Genomic DNA, 22,068 nt, shown 5'->3' on the forward strand with positions numbered 1-22,068 from the left:
TCAGTGGGACAGATGTAAAGCTCTGGGTAGCCCTGCACTAAAATGATCAACTTTTCCGTATTTATCAGAATGAATATTTACAGAAGAAGGGAAAGATATCTGTCAGCTGTGATTGGTTTGTAATGTGACTCCTGTCTGACTGCTGAGCATGGCCTCTTCCTGTGTCTGTCCTTTCAAATTAAATTCCCACATGGTCCAGTCATAAAGGTTTTGATTTATTTTGACAAGACATAGCTACTAATAGAGTTTCACTTTTTATTTTTTAAGCGACCAATGAAATCTTGCAGACTAAATGACCTTTCTGGTAGACTAACGTTTGATCGAGGGCAGCCCTAGCTGGGACACAACTGAGAAACAAAATGACATAAACCGCCAAAAACAAAAAAAAAATAATGAAGCTCTTAGCTTTTTTACTAGTATTTACTTTAATTATTACGGTAAAAAAAAATGGTTTATGAACTTTGTTTTTTATGTTTTTTAAACTTTCTATAGTATTTGAAAAAGTGTGTCAGCATTCAACACAAGAAGTTTGTGCTCTAGGTAAAGGATCAGCGCTCAGTGAATAACCTCCTAAGCCCTATGATAAGCTATTATGCCAAGGCTTAACTATACAGACCACTGAGCAGTGATAACTAACACATCTTTGGGAACCTCTTATCACCAGTGTTTCGTCTAGTTGGTCCCACGACACCTCCAGGAGGCTAGACAGAGATCTCTGGCTTGTTCTTTTTTAAATTAATATGTAGTGTCTTGTTAGCCTGTTACACCTGGGTATAGTTGTGTGCATGAGACAGTAACTACAAACATCATTCAGTCATTCTGTGTAGTAAATCCTCCATGCACTGGAGTATGTTTTTGTATGTATTATGTGCACGATTACTTTAACCTCCAATCCTTTGTCTGTGCCTTTTTAGAACCCGTGCGATGACAAACGACATAAAGACATCTGGTCTAAAGAGAAAACCTGCGACAGGTTACCCAAGTTCATGGTCATAGGCCCACAGAAAACAGGTAAGCTGCACACAAACACTAACTCAGGCATGCACATACAACAGACAGACTCCTTCTGTGTGCCCAGGTGTTGAGATCCTCAACATCAGAGCCCATTCATCTAATCCCCCAAGCTCCTTTGGCCCTGTCAGAGCGAGACAAAGGAGGAGGCTCTTACCTCCTTTCTTCCACCCACATACTATCTACTTTAGATGCACAGAGATACAGTACTGAGCAACCACCCTCTCCTTTTCTGACTTTCTGTCTGTGGAAAAAAAGAAGAGGAGAGTATTAAAAATCTGTATTCGCTGCTTGGATCCAAAGTGTTGCCTTTGTGTGATTTCAGGAATTCTAATTGCCGGTGTTTGATGTGAGAGGTGAGGAGGTCCAGTAATGCTGGCTAATTAACCAGGTGATAATTTACTAAATGGGAGGAGGGGGTCACCATAGCAACATTAGCGGTGCAACAACAACTTCAGGACAATGAATTATTTTTTTATTGCAGGGTATGTATGCCTCGCATGTCAGAGATGTTAGCGCAAATAGGAAACAGGGTGAGGAGGGGGTGGAACAGGATGCGTGGGAGTAAGTGTTAGGGGAGCAGGGTGAAAAGAGAGCTGCTGAGGGTGAGACAGAGGGCACGACCAGAGCCCCAGTGCTGATTGGTGTCAAATGGTTTTGAATCATTTGATGGGGAGGCGTGTGATCATTGCGGGCACACACACACATAGTGTACTCTCAGCAAGATATAAATCTTGTGGAAGGAAAAAAATCATCCAGTATGGATCAGTGGATGACAGCTCACACATACACACACACACAGACTACTCTCTGCTGAGCTGAATTAACGAGCCAGTTATGAATTATGCCCTTTCTTCCAGGAACGACAGCACTTTATCTCTTCCTACTCATGCATCCCTCCATCTCCAGTAACTTCCCCAGTCCAAAGACTTATGAGGAGGTCCAGTTCTTCAACACCAATAACTACCACAAAGGAATTGACTGGTAGGAACACAAACACACACACCCTTATCTTTCATTCTCTCTCTCCGTGACTTTTTACGAGTCGAAACCTGAGGTGAAAAGAAAGATTATAAACAACCTCCTTTCATTTTTGCAAGGTTGTTGTAGACTGTAATGTGTATTGCAGACTTTAATTATACATTAAGCAGTTCAAAACAGTTCAAAAACATCCTCAAAATGATCTTTTAAGCCCGCAAACATAAGCCAACAGACATATGGCTGCCTAAATTGACCCATAAATGGGTTACTTAGCTGACAGAGACACAGCTGGTGCAGCCTCCGAAGTCATCCAGAAAAGACTTAACTCTGGAAATTTGTCATTTAACGCTGTTAAAATTATATTGTCAAGTTCATTTAAGGCTTGTTGTCTAAGCGCAGATTAAGGCCGTAACTTTGTGGCTGTGTCTGACTTTGGAAAAATGTGTAAAAATTCACACTCCAGGTGACTCCAGGAGTTTGCAGCATTGCTTCGGTGCCTGTGTATGTGGAGTTTATCATTATTTTGTGCATGTGTATCTGCATTTCCTGTCAAATCTCTGTGCCTCTGTTGCCTCAGGTACATGGAGTTTTTCCCCGTGCCCTCTAATGTTAGCACCGACTTCCTGTTTGAGAAGAGCGCTAACTACTTCCCCTCAGAGGAGTCCCCTCGGCGAGCTGCTGCCCTGCTGCCCAAGGCCAAGATCATAACCCTGCTCATCAACCCCTCTGACAGGGCCTACAGCTGGTATCAGGTACAAACACACAGAATATATTAGATGCCACTGTCTGGCTGCACATGTATTATTTTAAACCCTCTAAAGTTGCCTGCTTCTTCATATGACATCACCTCTGTGCTGACTTCTTTATCCAAGATTGTGTTTGGAGTCTGATTTCTGTCTGTGAGCGTGGAGTTAATGAGCCTGATTTATCCATACGTCTCAGTGTGGGAAATGTCACCAGAGCCTAAAATCTTCTGCTTAAGTCTGTTTGATTAATGAGACATGAATGTCAACAACGTGCCAACTCAAATGTTATGTCATTGTCGACAATAAAAATGGTCTTTCATGCAAAGCCGTGAATGTAATGCTGGATGTTAAAGAAGAGGGAACGAGAATACAATGGAGTCAGTTAAAGCTTATGTGGCTGCATCTGCTCAACTCCCCAGCATCAAAGAGCTCACGAGGACCACGCAGCCCTGCGATTCACCTTCTATGATGTCATTAGCGCAAGACCGGGAGCTCCGGCTGAGCTCCGCTCCCTGCAGAACCGCTGTCTCATCCCCGGTCTTTACTCATTACATCTTGAGAGGTGGCTCACCTACTACCCCGCTAACCAGGTATGTGCAGGCAGGCACGGACACAGATGCACTCAGTTGCACTGTGATAGCGAACACAAGCACAGATCATACAGTGTGTAAAGTTAAAGCCTTTGGTTTTGTAAGATGAGATTTGTTGTTCACAACATTTGAAGAAAGTTATGAAAGATTTAAATGTACTAATTTTTAATGTGATCAGGAACATACCGTAAAACTACGTCAATGAAATCAGCAGGCCTATATTTGGGACTAAACTCACAAGTCAGTCTTTAGATGCTTTGCTTAACTAAAGACTGATGTCTTTCTCCCTGATTTTGTGTTTAGATGGGCGGATACAATTTCAGAGTTTAAAAAAAACTGCAACCTACATTGCAGAACCAATAGTAAATCCGCAGGGCGGTCCTTTGGTGGCTCACTGGACTCTTGTGCTCGTAAACATAGTCCCACTAGAAACACGTGTAGCGGTACAAAATGGCTCAAGTCGCTGTAAGTCCTTCATTTCCACAATCTTGTGGACTGAGCACACGTTTGATAAAACAGAGTTAAATCTCTCGGTATCCATTTTCAAGCTCTCTGTGTGTTTGTTTCCTTGCAGATGAGAAAAGGGGGAGCACACATTTCTGGGAGGGCGTGTCCTTTTCAAAAATGCAAGAGGCATTGCTTTTTTGCCGGCTGTTTTCGCTGGTGTGTTAAACACACTTCAGAAAGGAGTGTCCCCAGACTATCAGAAGCCAAAGAGATCTCTGATTGTCTAGTGGCGAGACTAATTTGGGACAGGCCTTTAATTCCATTCGTACAAAAGTGTTGCTCAGCAAAGATCGTAAATACAATCAAATTGTTAATTGAAGCAAGTATGAATATTACTTGCATACAAATTTGACTTCAGGTAATATATCAATTATGAATCATTTATGTGATCTAGCTCCGACTAACAGGGCATCAGAGAGAAAGAGTTACGGTACAAGAATTACGGCGTCCGATATACCGACACAACCTCACTTTATCCTGATAAAACAATACTCACAACTTGAGGACCTTCACAGATTAAAGGAATATGAATAACTTACAGGGTACATGAGAAATTGACACCTAATTTGAGGTAGCCAACAACCTCAAGAGCATCTATAAAAAAAATTAACTGCTTGGCAACCAGTCCAGGCGTCTAACTGAGACAGGGGTTTCTTTGTCAAAATGTGTAGCCACACCAGGCTAGTAAAAGAGACTAGGCGTTTAACTGGGACTTGGCTTTTATTGAAGTTTTATGGTAATAGAGGGAATGGTACCATTATGTATTTTTCATTGTTTAAAATGTCCTTATTTCTGTGTTTAGATGAGAACGACATAATTAGTTGTGCTAAGTGTAGTGCAATGACATAACGTTACATAGCACCTAATTATTAGTGGAATAAGAAGAAATAGATAATAGAATAGAAAAAGAGTAAATAGATATATAACATGTTGGGTTGTCCCGAATGCTTCAAAGCTTCAAATGTTGCTATAGTAATGACATCCCATTCTGATCCTATATATTAGATCTGTGATGTTCATTATGCATTAACATTAATTATTCTCACACAAGGACATCATTTAAACGCTGTGATAGCTTTGTGACTCCGACTCGCTCTCGTCTGATGTCAGTCACCAGCAGAGCAGTCCAGCACTTCTGAAACTGGGACAGTTTGACCACATGTGACAGGCTTACAGATCCACTAGCAAGATGTTGAAAAAGTCAATCGTCTGGAATAGTTTCAAAATTTGCAAAGATGACCCCCAGAAGCCGAGTGCCCGATTCACCAAAGGAAACTGGCATTTCTCAAATCTACAACGACCTTGTCAAACCGCTTAGCCATCTTGCAAAGTATTTCTTTATCTGGCTATAGACCTTTTTTTCACAGCAGACATTTTGACATGTAGGAAAAGCACAGGTGTATTCAATAGCATTAATGATAGCTGTGTTTCACTCATGGGGGAATGCAGGAGGGTAATATGCATGTTGGCTCACTTGAATAGCTTACTGGGACACTTAGTGTAAGTGTTATCAGTTTGACCTGTGCTTTTCCTACTATGACAAGTCAAAATGTCTGCTGTGAAAATAGGTCCATTTTGGGTAAGGTAACTGTGACTTGCATGCTAACAACGTGGCTAATTGTGTTGTTATTTTAGGTGCATTGACTGAGAACTGATGTTTCAAAAGAGTCCGTCTTATGTCCTTGTCTCTTATTACCCCAACCCCGATCATAGCTTTGATTAATCACAGATATTTCTCACTGACGTTTCAATGCCCAAAACTGGTATTCAGGACAGCCCTAATCACATCTGCTTACAGAGTTCTGTTTTCCAACATTTTTGGTGTCATCAAAGTAGATCAAGTTGCACTAAAGAAGCTGCCCACATGCTTTTACTTCGACCCAGTACCTAAATAATGCATCAGCTAGTTACCCAGTGTTACAGTATGAGTGTATCTGTGTGTAGGTGATGATCATTGACGGCCATCAGCTGAGAACTGACCCCGCGGCAGTGATGGATGAGGTCCAGAAGTTCCTGGGAGTCACTCCTCACTTCAACTACTCCCAGGCACTTACGTAAGTCTCTCTTGCTTTGCTTGCTTTCTCTCTTCAGTCTCTGACATTCCTGGCATCCCGGAGTCAGGGCGCCTTTCACCTGGCATGCACTGTGATAGAAATGATAGCACAAGCTGTAAGGATGAGACTCCAAACCCAAATCTGCGTGAAGCCTGACATCTACTGGTGAACAGCGGGGCATTAAACTGGCCATCTCCTCTTTGCCAGTCTCTGGTGCCAGGTGGTGTCATTCTCTGAAAACTCCAGATGACAGACACGGTGACATCACCTGGCACCAGAGATCAGCCAATAGCAGGTGGTCAGTTTGCTGCTTGCTTTGAGCTATTACATTTCTGCCTTTACAGATTAAGGTGTGGGCTGTTGCAGGAAAGATGGAATGTACTGGACGGTCCCGATGCAGAGAACAAAGGGAATATTGGTTTAAGATGAGCCAGAGATGATAAGACAAAAAGAGAAAAGAAACATCAAGGAATTTGTCACATTTTAATATAGAGGACGTGGCAGAAATTCTTAGCTTTAATGGCAAATTAACAAAACAAGGTTGTAAAAAGGAGTGATTTATTAGTGTCAAGAAACGTAGCAGGTAATTTAATGTAATGCATAACTTTTATTGACACACTTTTATTATCCTGACTGCAGGGAATCAATGACAGACGCTTACATCTCCTCACACTCAAATTTCAGGCATCATTTCCAAACATTTAAGGAGCATTAACATCTGATTACATTGCTTTGCAATTTAAGAGTGCGTGAATTATGTTTGTACTGCGCATTAAACACATGACTTTGTTTTAGCAGTTAAAAATTTGATGCCTATTCTTGCCAAAAGACAGTCAAGTGGTGAAGTCTCAGCCCTGTGAGCTGCTGGCCTGGGATCAAATCCCCAAAGAGCGTCGACTGTCTCGCTTACACTGCCTGCCTGTCTGTGTGACAGCTGTCTGAATAAATAAAAGTACGAAAAGGTTAGTGCACTGCACAGCGTCAATCCGAAAGAACTAAAACAGGCACCAGTAGCTCTAACCAAGATAAATAACTAATGCAACCTCTATGATACGAACTAAGCATAGTCTTTGTAGTCGTTCATAACAGATAAAAAAAGACGTGCAAAAAGGAGAAATAATACAGATATAATGAACTGTGCAACCAATGTGTGCAGATATTAATATGTCTAATATGTTGACCCAAAATATGCATGTCAACTAAACTCTCTCGAGTTTTAATACAACTCGAGAGAATTAGCTTTGGCCTCTTGACGCTCTGTTTCAACTCATTCTCCATTAGAGATTTTGCATGTGACCTTTAAGTTTTGGAGGAGTGGAAAACGGTTTATTTATCTCGAGCACCACTCATCAGAATGCAATCTGCCTCCAAGCCCTCAAATCTCCAGACAGGGACATCTAAAATTTGTAGCTCAGATTGGGACAGAGAGTGCCTCTGTCTTGAGTGCCTCTGTCTTGAATCACAAGCCCACATGCATACAAATAATTTGTAAAGAGATGCATTTTGACAGAATAATAAGGAAGCTGTGTGTGTGTGTGTGTGTGTGTGTGTGTGTGTGTGTGTTTTGGTTGAAGACCGAGTTACACAAAAGCCTAATCTTTCTTTTCTCCTTCTCATTCTTTTGACATGGCAGCAGTCTGACAGATCCTGGAGCCTATTTATTTAATCCCCCTCTCCTTTCTTCCTCCTGTTCTGTCAGAGGAAAACTGAAGGAGAACCACTTAACTCTTTTTTTCTCTTTTATTCACCCACTGATGCATGCAGATAAAGAACAATATTTGCATCTTTCAGTCACATCCACATTAGCCTTTATACTCTGACTGCCAAATAGCCGTTAAAAATAATGTATATCTTTTTACCTCCTCTCTGGCTGTGACACTGTACTGCAAACACCAGGTGCATAAATGTATACATGCATAGGAATGAGTAAGAAGTCTGCAGTATATATGCACAACATACATGTGCATGCAGATCCATAAATACTGTTTACACTTAAAGGAGCAGTGTGTAGAATTTAACGACACCTTGTGGTGAAGTTGCAAATTGCAGCCAATTTAATAACCCCTCCTTCACCCCTTCCTTCCCAAGCCTGTAGGAGAACCTATGAGCGCCATCACTTAAACATACACATGAAAAGGCCTCTCTAGAGTCAGTGTGCTACCATTGAAAGCGGGATTTATACTTGTGCATCAACGCTATGTAGAGCCTACGCCGTTGCCTAAGCATGTGGCCTGCACCGTTGTGAGCATTTATACTGTGTGTCTGTGTCACTCTGCAGTGTCATCTCCAAAACACTAGTCAGCGTCGGGGTTTCTGTGAAATGCTGTAAAGTTTAGTTGATTCAAAACACATCCCAAAACACTTTTTAAATGTCTTAATAGAGACAATTTCAAACACAAGTACACAAATCGGCTTCATTATAACTCACAGCATTCACAGACAAAGCCTTTGTCTTTTGCCGGACACATTTTCCCCCCAGCCTATGGCATTTAACATTGTATAAATTAGCCTAGCAGATAGTGGACTGTTTCTGTACGCATATGAAGCCAGGGACAACAGCAACATTTAACAAAGGTAGCGATACAAAATTCAGCTCCATTACAACTCACAAGGTTTACCAACAAAACAACCGTCTTATACTAAACACGTTATCCAAACAAATATAGCATGCTAATGTTATTAGCACAAGCCTATGGCATTTTACACTGTATAAATTAGCCTAGCGACAACCAGCTAACATTTAGAAATTCGGCTCCATTACAACTCACAAGGTTCACCGACAAAACAACTGTTTTATACTAAACACATTTTCCAAACAAATAAAACATGCTAACGTTATTAGCACAAGCCTATGGCATTTTACATTGTATAAATTAGCCTGGCGACAAACAGAGATTTCCTCTGCTCATATGAAGCCAGGATAAATCACACACAAGACTTATAATGCTATTTTTTGGAGGCTTTACTGTCTTCACAATTTATTGTTTCTTATCTGTGAAATTAAAGTAAATAAAAGCTTCCACTGAGGGAAATGGTGTCAGCTTACAAAAATAGACAGCAGGTCTGTGTCGCCACGACGTGTAGTTATATTTTTGGGGAGCCAATGGAAACACAAATGATTCTTAGTTTCAGGTGATTATACACTAATGAAAACATAATTATAAATATAATATTCAATTTTTGCCAATACATCCACCTAAATCCTACACACTACTCCTTTAAGTCAGATATGCAGGTCCATGCATAAATCTATATATGTGAATATGCACTCATGCATATACTCTATACACTTGTCAACAAGCACATGTTTTTTCCAGGGCACTTTGCTTTAAAAGTCACCTACCGTCTCCTCGCCTGGTGACAGGTTGTCACATAACATGCTGCTGGGGTGTAATAGTCTTTGCACTCTGCTAATAAGAGAGGCAGTTTGGCTTTACAGCAGATGCTCGTGGAGGCAATATGGGAATGTTATGGAGACATCAAATTTATTAGAATATTTCTCCCTCACATTCATGCTTTTTTTTTTTTTTTTTTACATTCATTCAGTAATGAATTGAGGTTCCATCTCAGGCACATACTTACATCCCCCAGCGATTATTATGTTATCTCTTTTATCTCGTTGTTATTATCTCTGCCAGCTCATTCCAATAGCGAAGTTGTGATCACTGTCGTTACCTGGTCATTTGCCTGTAAACTACGGCAGTCAGATAATCTTCCACTGTGTTTTGCTTTTTGTGCCTCTGCGTTGGAGGCATGATGTTTTCTGTACGTCTTGTTCTTGTGAAGAGCCTTGAGGGAGTTTCCCCAGATTTGGCATAAATGTCCACTTGTACTCAACAATTAACTGATTAGAATTTGGTGGCCAAAGGTCAGTGTGGCCTCACAAGAAGTGTTTTTGGCCTTACAGTTATAAATGCATACTTACATTTGAAAAAAAATTGAAAGCAGCAATTTAATAAATATTTTAATACATGTATTAAAATTAAAACAAACACAGAAAACAGCGATAACCAGAGTGTTTTGGTGCCCCTGCACCCATTAGAACTCTTGGAGAGGAAAAGAAGTAATTTTAAAAGGAGAAAAAAAATCAATCATTGGCAGTTTGTAGCATAAAGAATCCAAATTCCAAGCAGTCAACTGGATAGCTGAAAATAAAAAAGCCTTTAATAAATATGGACTAGTACATAATAAAAATACGCCAACTGGTATTGGCAGAGTTGCATTCCTCAGGGTGTTGTTACACACAATGAACCCAAACCAATAAGTGAAGTAATCACATTTTTAAATTAGATTAGATGGGAGTAAACAAAACAAACTATGGCCTATGCATATTTCTAATTCTGTTTAAGCATCTCATAAAGAATATAGTAATCCATTACTGTTGGATTACTGTATTAAACACCCAATAAAGTATACTCGTGATTACTGTGTGTCTGCATTGAGAGGAACAGCGAGGAGAGGAATGGAAAGGGAGGCAGATAGAGACAGAGATGAAACGAGACAGTGCGACAGTCAGAGAGACACCGGCAGCACGCTAGCAAAAGAGTACAAGACAGACAGAGAGTGTGTTGAATGCGTAGTGACATTTGTGTCTTGTCTATGAGTGTAAAATGGGCCGACTTTTTCAGCTGTAATATCCCAAAAGAAGAAACACTGCTTTATATTTCAGACTGAACTTACTATTAATTTGAATGTTTTATTAAAAGTTCTCCTCTGTCCGTCTCTCTCTGTCTCTCCTCTTGCAGGTTTGACCCTCAGAAGGGCTTTTGGTGCCAGCTCCTCGAGGGAGGGAAGACAAAATGTTTGGGAAAGAGCAAAGGGAGAAAGTACCCTCCTATGGAGCCAGAGGTAAACAAATACATTTTAATTAGAATAGATTTCTGCTCGATGACAAAATAAATGATATACGCACTGAATGAAATGTTGGAGAAAGAGACATATAGGAAAGAAAAAGCATCAGCCTGACTGACAGTGATACACAGTCCCCTCCATTGCTGTGGCAAAATTTCCCACAGGACTCAGCGTCGGGGTGGAAACTGTCAGCCAATCAGATCCAGCCAGAAAGTTACAACCTAATTATGAGGACTCAATAGTGACACAACACCCGTGAGGGAGAGGGTCGCGGGTGGTGGTGGGGATTAGGATGGAGGGAGAAAGGTAGAAGGAGAAAATCCAATCCATAAATCTTTGTCCTGGCTACTGATTCCACAGAGGAGAGACCAGAGCTGCCGACAATGAATCACACATTTGCTCTCACATGAAGACAAACACACGTAGATACAATTTGTCTTCCCTCATGTGCTCACACACGGCTAATGGCTGCGCCTCAGTGTCACCTGTAATTAAACTGTGTTTGAGTTTCCACCAGGGGAGGGAGGGGGGGCAAATGAGAGGGAAGGAAATGGAGGGAACACCAGGGAGGAGAGACATGAGAGGGGGAGAAGAGGGATGCGCACAGGAGGGAGAGAGATAATGGATCTCATACATCCTTCATGCAATTTTCTCCCCCTCTCTTACCTCTCTTTTCTTAGCTCCGTTCATACCACTCGGCACTTAGTGGCCCTAAAGTCCTATTGAGGAGAAATAAACTAATCTAAAGATGGTGGCACATCATTAATCTCTCTCAACTTCTTGTTTGCCCCCTACTCCCATGCTGTCTTTTTATTTTCTCCTCTAAATATCCCTCCCGCCAACCCTTTTACCACTCCTTGCACTTCTCACCTTTTCTGTCTCCTTTGATCCTTCCTTTGTTTTTTCCTTCTCATGCCTGTCCCCCATTTCCTGCCTGTTTCCATATGTCTTACTATACTTTCTGTCTTCCCTATCTACCACTTATCGAATCCTGACTCGCCAACTCGTATTCTTTCCTTATTTCCTCACTCCATCTCCCTTACTTCCCCATCTACGCCTGCTCATCTTCTTTCCCATTTTTTGCTCTTACCCTTCCCCTTCTCTCTGCAGGCACATGCATATCTCTCCAGGTACTACAGGGAACACAACGTCGAGCTGTCAAAGCTGCTGCATCGTCTCGGACAGCCCCTTCCCTCCTGGCTAAGAGAGGAGCTGCAGAAGGTCAGCAGCATTGAACTCTGTAACACTCTGCTTATAAATTTCATATCTTAGGTATTTCTTTTGTGAGTAAATAAGCAACAATCAGAGTTAAAGTTAAAAAAACGTTCGTAGTTATTATTCCTTAAGCGTCTGACTCTCAAAAACTCAACATGACTGGGACCAGTTTCAAAAAATATTGTCGACTGGTCTGTGCTGTAGACCAGCTGTAATTTTTCTCTTAAATCAGCTTATTTTAAGTTTCACAAAAATACACAATGACATATTTTAAGCCAAAAACATTTAGGCTAACCAGGCTAACCCAGGCTAACTCATATTTCCATGGTAACAATCTGACCAGTGGCAAAGAGGAAAACATGGCTTATAATCTCTTTGCCAGCATTGTTGTGAAGCCAGCAATATAGAGGAAAAGAGTTTTTGGGGGGAGCTGCAGAAGTACTGCGCCCTGTCACATTAAGAAGACGCATCTCAGGTCTCCAGCACGTCTGCCTTGTGTTGAGATTTTAAAGGGAAATTTCGGTTTATTTCAACCCGTTTCCTATCGTCCTAAATTTGTTTCAAGTGACTAGTGACATAAAAATAATATTTAGCATGTTAGCCGTTAGCCTAGATACAGCCGGGGCACATCCACAAAGACCGCCTCATATCGTTAGGTTATCCTAATGATATGAGGCGGTCTTTGTGGGAAAAAAAGCTTGTTTAGTGGACTAACTTGCACATGCACGGATAGCATGCTTATCTTCTGAACTGATACTATCACAATACTTGGGTTTGTATTAGATTTGAATTGCGATTTTTAAGTATTGTGCTTCTACAAACTGTTGACTTTTACAACACCAGACCAAAGGGAAAAGTGAAATCATACACTTCAAGACACTGTTTATCATGAAGCATTTAAAAAAAAAAAAAAAGTCTTTCTGCCTTTTTTTTCAGCAGCATCATACTGCATAGAAATGTGGTAAATGACACATACGTGTACAACAGAATGAATGAAAAAATATATAGCCCCAAGGTAAACTGTTACATTTAGCTGTTCCTACTAATCAAGCTAGGGCACTGTTTCCCATACAATCTCCGCCTCACTCCCCATCACTAAGAGACCACTTTGCCAGAAGAATAGCGGGCAGTAAACGGTCCTGAAGTTAGGCTGTAGTAACTTGAATTATGCCCAGCACTGGGGGTCACAGCGGACTAGTTGCCAGAGGCAGTGCTGGGTCTCTCCTGCGTTACAGCAGCAACAGAAAGTTTGCTGAACTGGGGGGAGTCTTGGCAGTCTGGGATCAGAACCCAGGGGCTGGGGTTTGTGCTGACAGAATTCAAGTTGCTTCAGCCAGTAACTTAAAGTCTTTGTCCTCTGACCATCTGCCATTTTCTACTGTATTGCTTCAGCATTGCATTTCTTGAAACAGATGTGACGACATGTAACTCATAGATTAATTCAATTCAATTCAATTTTATTTATAAAGCCCAATATCACAAATCACAATTTGCCTCAGAGGGCTTTACAACATACGACATCCCTTTGTCATTGGACCCTCACAGCGGATAAGAGACCCAGTCGCAAACGTAATCTGTGGGAACGTGCGAGACAAGGGAGCACAGAGGCTCCAGGGAAAAAGCCAAGTTAGTAACATGCATTAATGGGACATGAATGTTTGCAAATGGAGAAAGAGAAAAGGAGAAAGGAGCTCAGCGTATCATAGGAAGTCCCTGGCAACAGTAAAAGCTGTAACTTCTTTCCACCTCCACATGGACTAAAAGCTGAATGAGCTCGACGCTGTTTGAATTATACTGATTCAGTCATTTTTGCCACACCTAAAATTTTCCAAGTAAAACGTTGTATGTAACAGTTACACTTTTCCAGAATGTTTTTTTTTTCTTCGTATTTAGTCGGACAGGTTTTTTTCTGTTTGAAAACATTAAATATATGTTCAATTTGTTGCAAATTGATCAGCAATGGACGAATTAAGACTAATATCTGAAGTCTGACGATTGGTTGGATCTAAGCCATAATCAGTCTATCTTTGTGAAACAGGCCCCAGATTTGACTGACTGTGCCAGAAGCATAGGCATACAACTCCTCAACAGTCATTAGATTTTCATTCAAATACTACTAGGTGCTTAGAAGTATGTGTTACCACCCTTTTAACAGAGCCCTGCCCTCTTCAAACCAGTGAGAAAGGAAAGCTTTTATATTCATGTAGGACTCCGTCGCTCATTGTAGGAATGTGTTTTATAGAATATGTTCAAAGGGCCTTTAAGCCAGCGAGCAACAAAAGCAAAATGTTCGGAGTATCAGTGGTTGAGTCAAAATACAAAGAAAACACACGAAACTGGCTTCTAAGAAATAAAAAGGCATCTTTTGAACTTGATTACCTTCTAATCCTGCCAAGGTATTCAAAGCATGCACTTAAATTAGGCTTCCTGGTGTAAGTGCTGCTGCTGACAGTCGCCTCACCTTGATCTCTGCACAGCCCTCTCTCTGCTGCAGTGCTCGACGCTGTTTGTCTTTTGTCTGCGGATTTGTTTGTGCTACTGTTTGTCACTGTTTATGAATGAGGGAGCAGCTTGACAAGTGCGCTTAAGTTTCCCGGCCCATTCGCAGCAATCACAGCATGTTTCCTTTCCTTTTTTTTTATGGCTGGCATTTGAAAAGTAAACAGATGTTAAGAATTAAATTACCTTGTTCCTCTCTCTTTTCCCTCTCCACCCCCCCTTTCTCTCTTTACCCCTTTCTGAAGGTTAGATAACCTTTGCATCCATGAACCAGGGTTAAAGGTCAAAGGGGTCGAAGACCAGGAAGTGACCAGGAGCACCTGACCTTCAGATGCACTGTCTGTGGCCTTTTAGTGAACCCTGAGGTGAAGGCAAGGACGGGATGCCTTGTTTCACCTGGGAGCTATGGTGACACTGCTGATGGGAGCAGAGGTCATGAAAGCACAAAGAAACTCTGGAGGGCTGAAACTGAACTCCGTTTGGATGGATGGATGGATGGATGGATGGATGGATGAGAGTTTCAGGTGACCGTCAGCTCTGAAGAAAGTGGGACTAAAAGGAAGAGCCACACCATAAGTGTGAAGAGAATTATGGGGGACAAGGAGCATTTTGCAAGTCTTTGATGCCCACACCCTGTTCTGAACTGTGGTGAACTCTTGTGCAGACCCGCAGTGACTTTGATGGTTATTACTCTTTGTTTTATTTTCACCTTTAATTTATGATGCCAGAGCAGCGCTGGTCAGCTGTGCGTGGTTCCCATAGAGATGACTTTGCACTAAGTTCTGTTCATATTTCTCCAAGACAAAAAAACAACACACCCTTTGTGGTTTTATTTTACTATTCTTTAGGTTGTTTTGTCACATTGAGAGTGAATATAAGCAGGGAGGATAAGTGCATAGGCTCAGGGTGAGTGACAGGCTGTTACTTTCCATGATAGGTTCTCATTGTTTTGTGAGTTAATTTTTTTTAAAGTGAAGCTAGTTCCTGGTAGATCTGGTAGCCTTGTTCACCATTAGAGATGTCACTTGAGGCTTTCACTGGAAAAGTATGGACTGGAAATGAGTCACTGAAGCAAGATGCATCGCCCGCTCATTATTTTCCCGTGACAAGCCGTGCGGAAGAACGCCGTGTCCATTTAGCAGAGCACGAGCGCTGATGATTTCAGCGCCAAGGACTGAGGGGACGTGAGATTGTGGGGGAAGAAAACTGACCAAAATGAGCCTAATGGATATGACACTTAATTCCAAGACTTTAAGTAGCTACTGTAACCGCAGGCAGTTTTTTTTTGTTTTGTCAGTGTCTCATTTAAGTCTCAACCTCCTTTTCTTTTTCCTTTTTACAACCAGTGGCCTACGTTGTTGAGCTTCAATTTGAATGCAAAAAAACCCCTAAATGTCAAACACAGAAACCAAAATTAAAGAAATGGATATGACTGACAGCATAAGATGTTTTATTTTATTTTCCTTGTGTTCAACAACATAACAGCTGTAATACATCCAGAGTGGAACATCAGAATACAAAAAATTGCATGTTGTCCATTCGGATAGCATCTAAGAAGAGGCATGTTCTCTGGGACTACCCCGAAAATTGCAGTTAGTGGGGACGGGGTAAATTTGACTCCCAAAACCACAGAAATTGTATTAAATATCAATGTCCTGTTTTTATTAAGATGTGGACAAGTCCAGAAAGTATGAATGAGGGATCCTGTTACTGTTCTGCATCTGTTGCATAAGGGTTCTGTCCCCGGATAAATCACGGCTAACTTTTCGTTTGATGTTTTTTTAATAACAAAGCAATCCCAATGAACCATATTGTGCACACCTGCACACATACTTGTGAAGTCACATAATCTTTGGCCTGACTGGTTGACAACAGACCCTTTGTCCTCTAAGGTAAGTGAATGACAGTTTGATGTTTGAGGAATTTAAACCTGTCAGGTATGGCATCAATCGCCATTAACTAACATACCATACAATAATGTTCAGTGTTTATACAACATGGTTATTTTACTTTTCCTGTTTTTAGAGGATAATACGTGCAAACTGCACAACATCAAACCAGACTGCAAAACAACACAATTAAAGATAGAAAATAATAATAAATGAAACAAAAGCCAACATGGACAAACGGCAAAACAGCCAACACTCCCACCAGTCCTATTTATTTCACCATCATTTTAACCCCACTATAACACAACTAAAATGAACCCAGTCATTCAAACTTCTTTGTCTTTCAAAATAAAAGTTATTAGAGGCCTTGGTCTCAATACAACCCCCTGTCAAAATAAAAGCTGAATAAATGTAATTCAAATTTAGATTTCTTTCAGTTTGCACATAATGTAAAATGGATTGTCTTTACATGAAACTTTGAACACCACATGCTGAAGGCAGTTACAGCACATGTGCTATGCTCAGGGCTCACAGGCATGTAACAGGAGGAGCAAAGATCTGGCACATTCCTGTTTGTGTTTGGGAGCAAAGGCAACACCTTTTTTGAGATTGTCCAGCCGAGCAGAAGGCGTTGACAGCAGTAGGTGGAGTTTTCTTGAAATGATCAATTTGACAGACACAAAACATTTTATCATGAATGATGTAAAGTATTTCTGACTTTGAACATTATCTCACCCCATTGAAGAGCAGTGTTTGAGGTCATCGGCCAAGCACATGAGGAAATCTGTCTCTGCTGTCTATGTCTGTCTTCTTCAAAATGACTGACCTGAACTGTCTGATGAGTGTCCCAACCTCCCCTGATAGTGAGTGAGTTTTAAATAGGATCCATGGCATACATAAACTCATTTTAGAAAAACTGCACAGGAAGAATGAGGTGCATTTGACTGGGGCCCCCTGGGAACCCAACAAATTAGTACCTTAGGAAGCTTTCACACCTGCCCTGTTTGGTTCGGTTCAATAGAATTCAAGTTTGTTTGCCCCCTAAGTGTGGTCTGTTTGGGCAGGTGTGAACACAGCAATCACACTCGGGTGGGCGCCAAAAAAAACGGACCAAGACCTTCTTGAAGAGGTGGTCTTCGTCCGGTTACAAATGAACTCTGGTGCGGTTCATTTGTGGTGAGAACGTGTTCCAACCTCGATCTGAACCAACTGCAGTCACATGACACATTGTTTGGGTTAAACATGAGCATGTTACAGTCCTGGAGGATTATTAATGTGCACCTCCTCCTGTACTGCCTATATGCACATTCAGCACATCCAATGCATCAAAACATTGTTTTCTAGTTGGAGCCGCGCCTCGTTTTCAAACTGCATGGTTTGACTAAAATGAACAATGACAGCAATATAGTCCACGATGAGCAGCGCTAAAACCAACCTGTGTAGTTGTCCCTCCATTGTGACATTAGAAAGTGTTGCATTTATCTTGCAAGTGTACTCTTCTTCAATGTTTTGTTTACTTCCTGGATTTTTCCCGCATTGAAATTCTGACCAATCAAGAGCAGCTTTCTCACACAAGGCATTTGATCTGGTCCGCTTGTAAATGCTGCCGTGAGAACACGAAGCAACTCTGGGCAAGTATGCAACTTTGTAACAAAGTTAGTCCCTGATTCAGACCAAAGCAAGACGACTCTAGGTCTGAAAGTACCTCTAAAAAGCACTAATTAAAACAAAAACAGGAAACAATGATACAAAGCTTTAAGGAGCAAAGTGACTGACAAAGTAATGAAGAACTGGAACAATAGAATAAAGCACCTGTGAGATATGATGAAAAGTATACATTTGGGGTCTGTGGGTAAACCAGTAGGAAGGATGAGGGTTACAAAACTGTATCTTGAAGATGTCCACTTGACGTCTTTGCTCAAAACAAGAACTACAGATTTTGTCACAGGAAGTGCATTAGAAAATGATTTTTTTAATGGCGAGTTTGAATCAACATAGGAGAACAGACTTGAGACAGTGTGGACCTGTCCTTCAAGGCACAACATGGTAATAACACATCAGTCAGTGTTCGAAGGCGGGGGTGAGTGTTTTGATATACGACAGCGCAAGTTGCCAGGTGAGATTGTATTTGTCGATCTGTTGTTGAGCTATTTTTCTTTTATCTGTGGTCATAAAAGATTCTGCAGTAAACCTTGAATGTGATGAAGGGCTTTGACATTACCGAAGCAACAGGAAACAAGGTTTAGCCATGAAGTCACAAAAGGCAGCCGCCTTCAGATTAATGTCTTTTGAGTCTAAACACTCTACTGTCCAAACAGGTCTGGAAGATCAGAATGAAAGGCTATACTGTGGGAGAACTCAATTAAAACATCTGTTACCGGTGAAGCAGGAGTGAAGGACAACACACACGTACACGGAAAATGTCAGAGAGAGAACATACAGCCTATGTTTGAAAAAGCCAAGACACTTTTCAAGCAACTCTTCAACAGATGTTAACACTCACAGAACCCCTTTATGGCAGATATGGATAAAAGTATGGCTTTCCATACATCATGATGTTTATCTACAGTAGCTCCATCCCTGGAGTAGCCCACTGTGTTTGCAAGGAGCCAGAACTGACTGTGTGAAAGGGCTGAAACAATTTCAGGTGTTCCAGTTACGGCTCATTAACAGTTCAATCTTTACTGCAGAGTTTACAGGGGCGGGTAGCAGCAGGAAGCAGATGGTGTTTTTACCTAATAAGTCTCTGTTGTGCATATTGTATACTAGAAAAAGTACCTTTTTGAACAAGATATCATGGTTGTAATGTTTCTTTTATTATTATTTGTTTGTTACCACAAAGACTAGACAGGTGGGTTCATAAAGAAAGGAGAAAAAAGTGTGCATCAGTGTGACCAGTTGACAACATCAGAACATCAGAGAATATGCATATCAATTACTCACCCTGTGTTAGGTTAAAGGGCCAGTGTGTAATATTTGGCATGGTTTATTGTCAATCTGAATCTGAATCTGAATATTCTATCCATTAATATGTTTATACAAGTGTATAATCGCTATAAAATAAAATTTGTTTGGTTTTCGTAGCCTTATAATTATGCTTTTATATATATATATATATATATATATATATATATATATATATATATAGCAAGGGCCTTGCTTTAGAGAGGTCGCCATCTTGCGCCGCCATGTATGTAAGGCAGCCCAAGGGACAATCCAGCCAGCCAGAGAACGCGTTTCGAGTGTATAAATAAACCAACGAAGACAGCGGAAAGTAGGAAGAAGGAGGAGGAAACATCAGAGAGTGATAGTAGTTCGTCGATGGAGAGTAATGAAAAGTTTTTTTTAGTTAGAAAGTGTGCGAATGGACCACACTTACCACGCAACAGGAGAGAATGAACCCGAACCGTCATCTGCGAGGAAAAGAAGACGCAACTTCACTCCTTGTGATGCACTCTCTGCGGCGCTTTTCCTCCTGATGATATATCTCCCCAGCGATGGCAGCACTGAATCCCATTCTGTGCAGCAAAATGGGAGCGAAGGATTCAGCCTCTCTTCTCGCCCGCTCAGCATCAAACACATGGAGTTTCTCATCTGTATGCTCCGGCTCAAACAGGTATGGCTCTGGGTCTGTGTCCGCTACAAGAAACTCTTCAAAATCGCGTTCAAAGTCGTCCATTGCAGCTACTATAGTCCGGAGATATTGCTAGGCTAAATAAACAGCTGAGCTCTGTTTACTGGCTACGCTGTCAGTCAGTGTGCGGGCTGGAGATTGGTGGAGCAGAGAGGGGAGGGGGGTCCCCACTCGGTATGGTAAACGAGTATGTGTGTAAAGTTATGAAGTGTGTCTGTTATGCCAGAAGAGTCAGAGTTTGGGACGGAGTCTTTTACCCCCTGGAGTGTTACCAGAGTTTCTGGAGTGCTCAAATAAACTGGCCTTTTTCCCGAACGCTCCTCTGGTCTCCTGCTCGTGAGGGATTCATTACAATATCATAACATGGCTTAGATTTTTATATAAACATTCACCTCGTTGCTAGATAGACCTACTCCTGAAAAACTTGTGCGCAAGGCTTTTTGTCCCTACGAGGCCACCGTCATTTACCTGACGGGAGGAGTGAGCGAGTGAGCCCTGCAATCTAGAATTTGACCACTGATGTCACCGTTTTCAACCCATTTTACACACTGGCCCTTTAAATATGTGAGGAAAACTGTTTTTCTGAAATACCTTGGTGAATGAAGAATCAAAAAACAGTCATAGTCAAGAATTGCATGAGAGTGTTCGCACCGGCATGTTTTACATTGTAATGTTTTAGCAAAAATGCATGTGTTTGGGAAGTACTGAGCATACAACTTGATATATGAGACTTTGATTATAGTGCACGAGTTGTGTGAGCATGAATGGATGACTGACAGGGCCTTCTGGGCGGAGGCCCAGGGGCCCAAGACGTCAGGGAAGGACCCTGGCCTTTTCTTGCCAAATGTCACCAAACTGAAATGTACCAACCGAGAGGAGAGTAAAAAAGACCAAAAAAAGATGCAAAGGAACAACAAAACAAACTACAAAAACGAGTAAAACAGCCACACAAAATGACTAAGAAGTGACACAAAACAACCAAAAATTACCTCAAAGATACGCAAAACCAACCCGGTCTCACTCCAAAGTCGTTGAAATCCGGCACTGGGGCAGTGACTTGCAGCATCAGACACTGACGAAAAGCTGTCCTTTAATGTCAGCATGATATGCAGCCTGTTGCCATTATAGTTTAACGCCACTAGGCGGCGTCGGGGGGAACCCATGAGTGACAAGAACCAAAGTTAAGGCGGTAAAAGTCCAAGTTGTGGGTGTGGGAGGGGTGGTGGATGGGTCCAAGAAACACCGGCTTTCACAAGGTAGAACTGTGTTTATGTCCCATAAGAATCTAAAGCCAAGCCCTGTTGTTTTTTCCTAACCCTAATCACGTGTGTTAGTTGTTGAGGGAACACAAATGTCAATTTGCGTTGCTGTACCAACATAGTGCATTTATTTTGAAAGAGACTGTATGTAAAAGTTAAATTTCCTGTGAAAATGGAAGTGCATGTTGAAAGAAGACAATGCATGTGACAGGCAGAACTTGACACAGTGTCCTAGAATGTCAACAACCAATGCACCCACAGTACCTTTCGCGTTGTATCTAGATGTGGAAGGTCCATGACCTAATGTCAATATGTTGGAGTGAGAATGTGTTGGCAAAACAAACATGAGGAGACACAAATTGTCCACAGAGAAAAATACAAAACCACAAAAAGGAAAGACTGATACCTACAAATGGAGGAGAGGTGTTGGGGCTTTTTGCATATCTGTGACTAGGGGCCATTTTCAGATTCTTCATTTACCGAGTCATGCGAGAAAAAAGGTTTCTTCAAAAATTGTTACACTGGTTGAGCATTTGTCATTTTGTAGGTAAGGTATCCCTTTAGCTACATCATTGCTGATAAAACCAAAGGCTTATGATGGGAATATGAAAAAGGGAATTTATTTACAGCTACTGCAAAGCAGAAGTTGCAGCCCAGTAATATGCCACCCTAAGATTTAGGTTGTTGTATTATCTTTTTCAATACGTGAGTATTTTTAGATCATAGTTTCAAATATTAACATTTAAAAAGAAAGGTAAAGGAATTGCTGCAGATCTAAATATAATTGGTCTAAAAGTAGCACAAATCCCAAACCTATAAACATATTTACAGC

At 41.3% G+C, this 22,068-nt stretch overlaps 1 protein-coding gene across 5 annotated transcripts in view; it reads left to right on the forward strand.

The window, feature by feature from the left end:
• Positions 1 to 15,889, forward strand: part of ndst3 (N-deacetylase/N-sulfotransferase (heparan glucosaminyl) 3) — a 59,001-nt gene extending 43,112 nt beyond the window's left edge. For 4 of the 5 annotated variants that reach the window (XM_049572761.1, XM_049572764.1, XM_049572762.1 and 1 more), the window contains exons 8-15: positions 915 to 1,011; positions 1,872 to 1,995; positions 2,570 to 2,744; positions 3,158 to 3,328; positions 5,780 to 5,889; positions 10,635 to 10,737; positions 11,851 to 11,961; positions 14,705 to 15,889. In XM_049572761.1, coding sequence (XP_049428718.1) covers positions 915 to 1,011; positions 1,872 to 1,995; positions 2,570 to 2,744; positions 3,158 to 3,328; positions 5,780 to 5,889; positions 10,635 to 10,737; positions 11,851 to 11,961; positions 14,705 to 14,734 — 921 coding nt within the window. In that variant the 3' untranslated portion in view covers positions 14,735 to 15,889. Of the gene's footprint in view, positions 1 to 914; positions 1,012 to 1,871; positions 1,996 to 2,569; positions 2,745 to 3,157; positions 3,329 to 5,779; positions 5,890 to 10,634; positions 10,738 to 11,850; positions 11,962 to 14,699 lie in introns of all 5 variants that reach the window. The other variant, XM_049572766.1, reaches the window with a different exon arrangement.
• The last annotated feature ends 6,179 nt before the right edge of the window (positions 15,890 to 22,068 follow it).

Source organism: Epinephelus fuscoguttatus, linkage group LG3 (assembly GCF_011397635.1).
Source record: "Epinephelus fuscoguttatus linkage group LG3, E.fuscoguttatus.final_Chr_v1".
NCBI lineage: Eukaryota > Metazoa > Chordata > Actinopteri > Perciformes > Serranidae > Epinephelus > Epinephelus fuscoguttatus.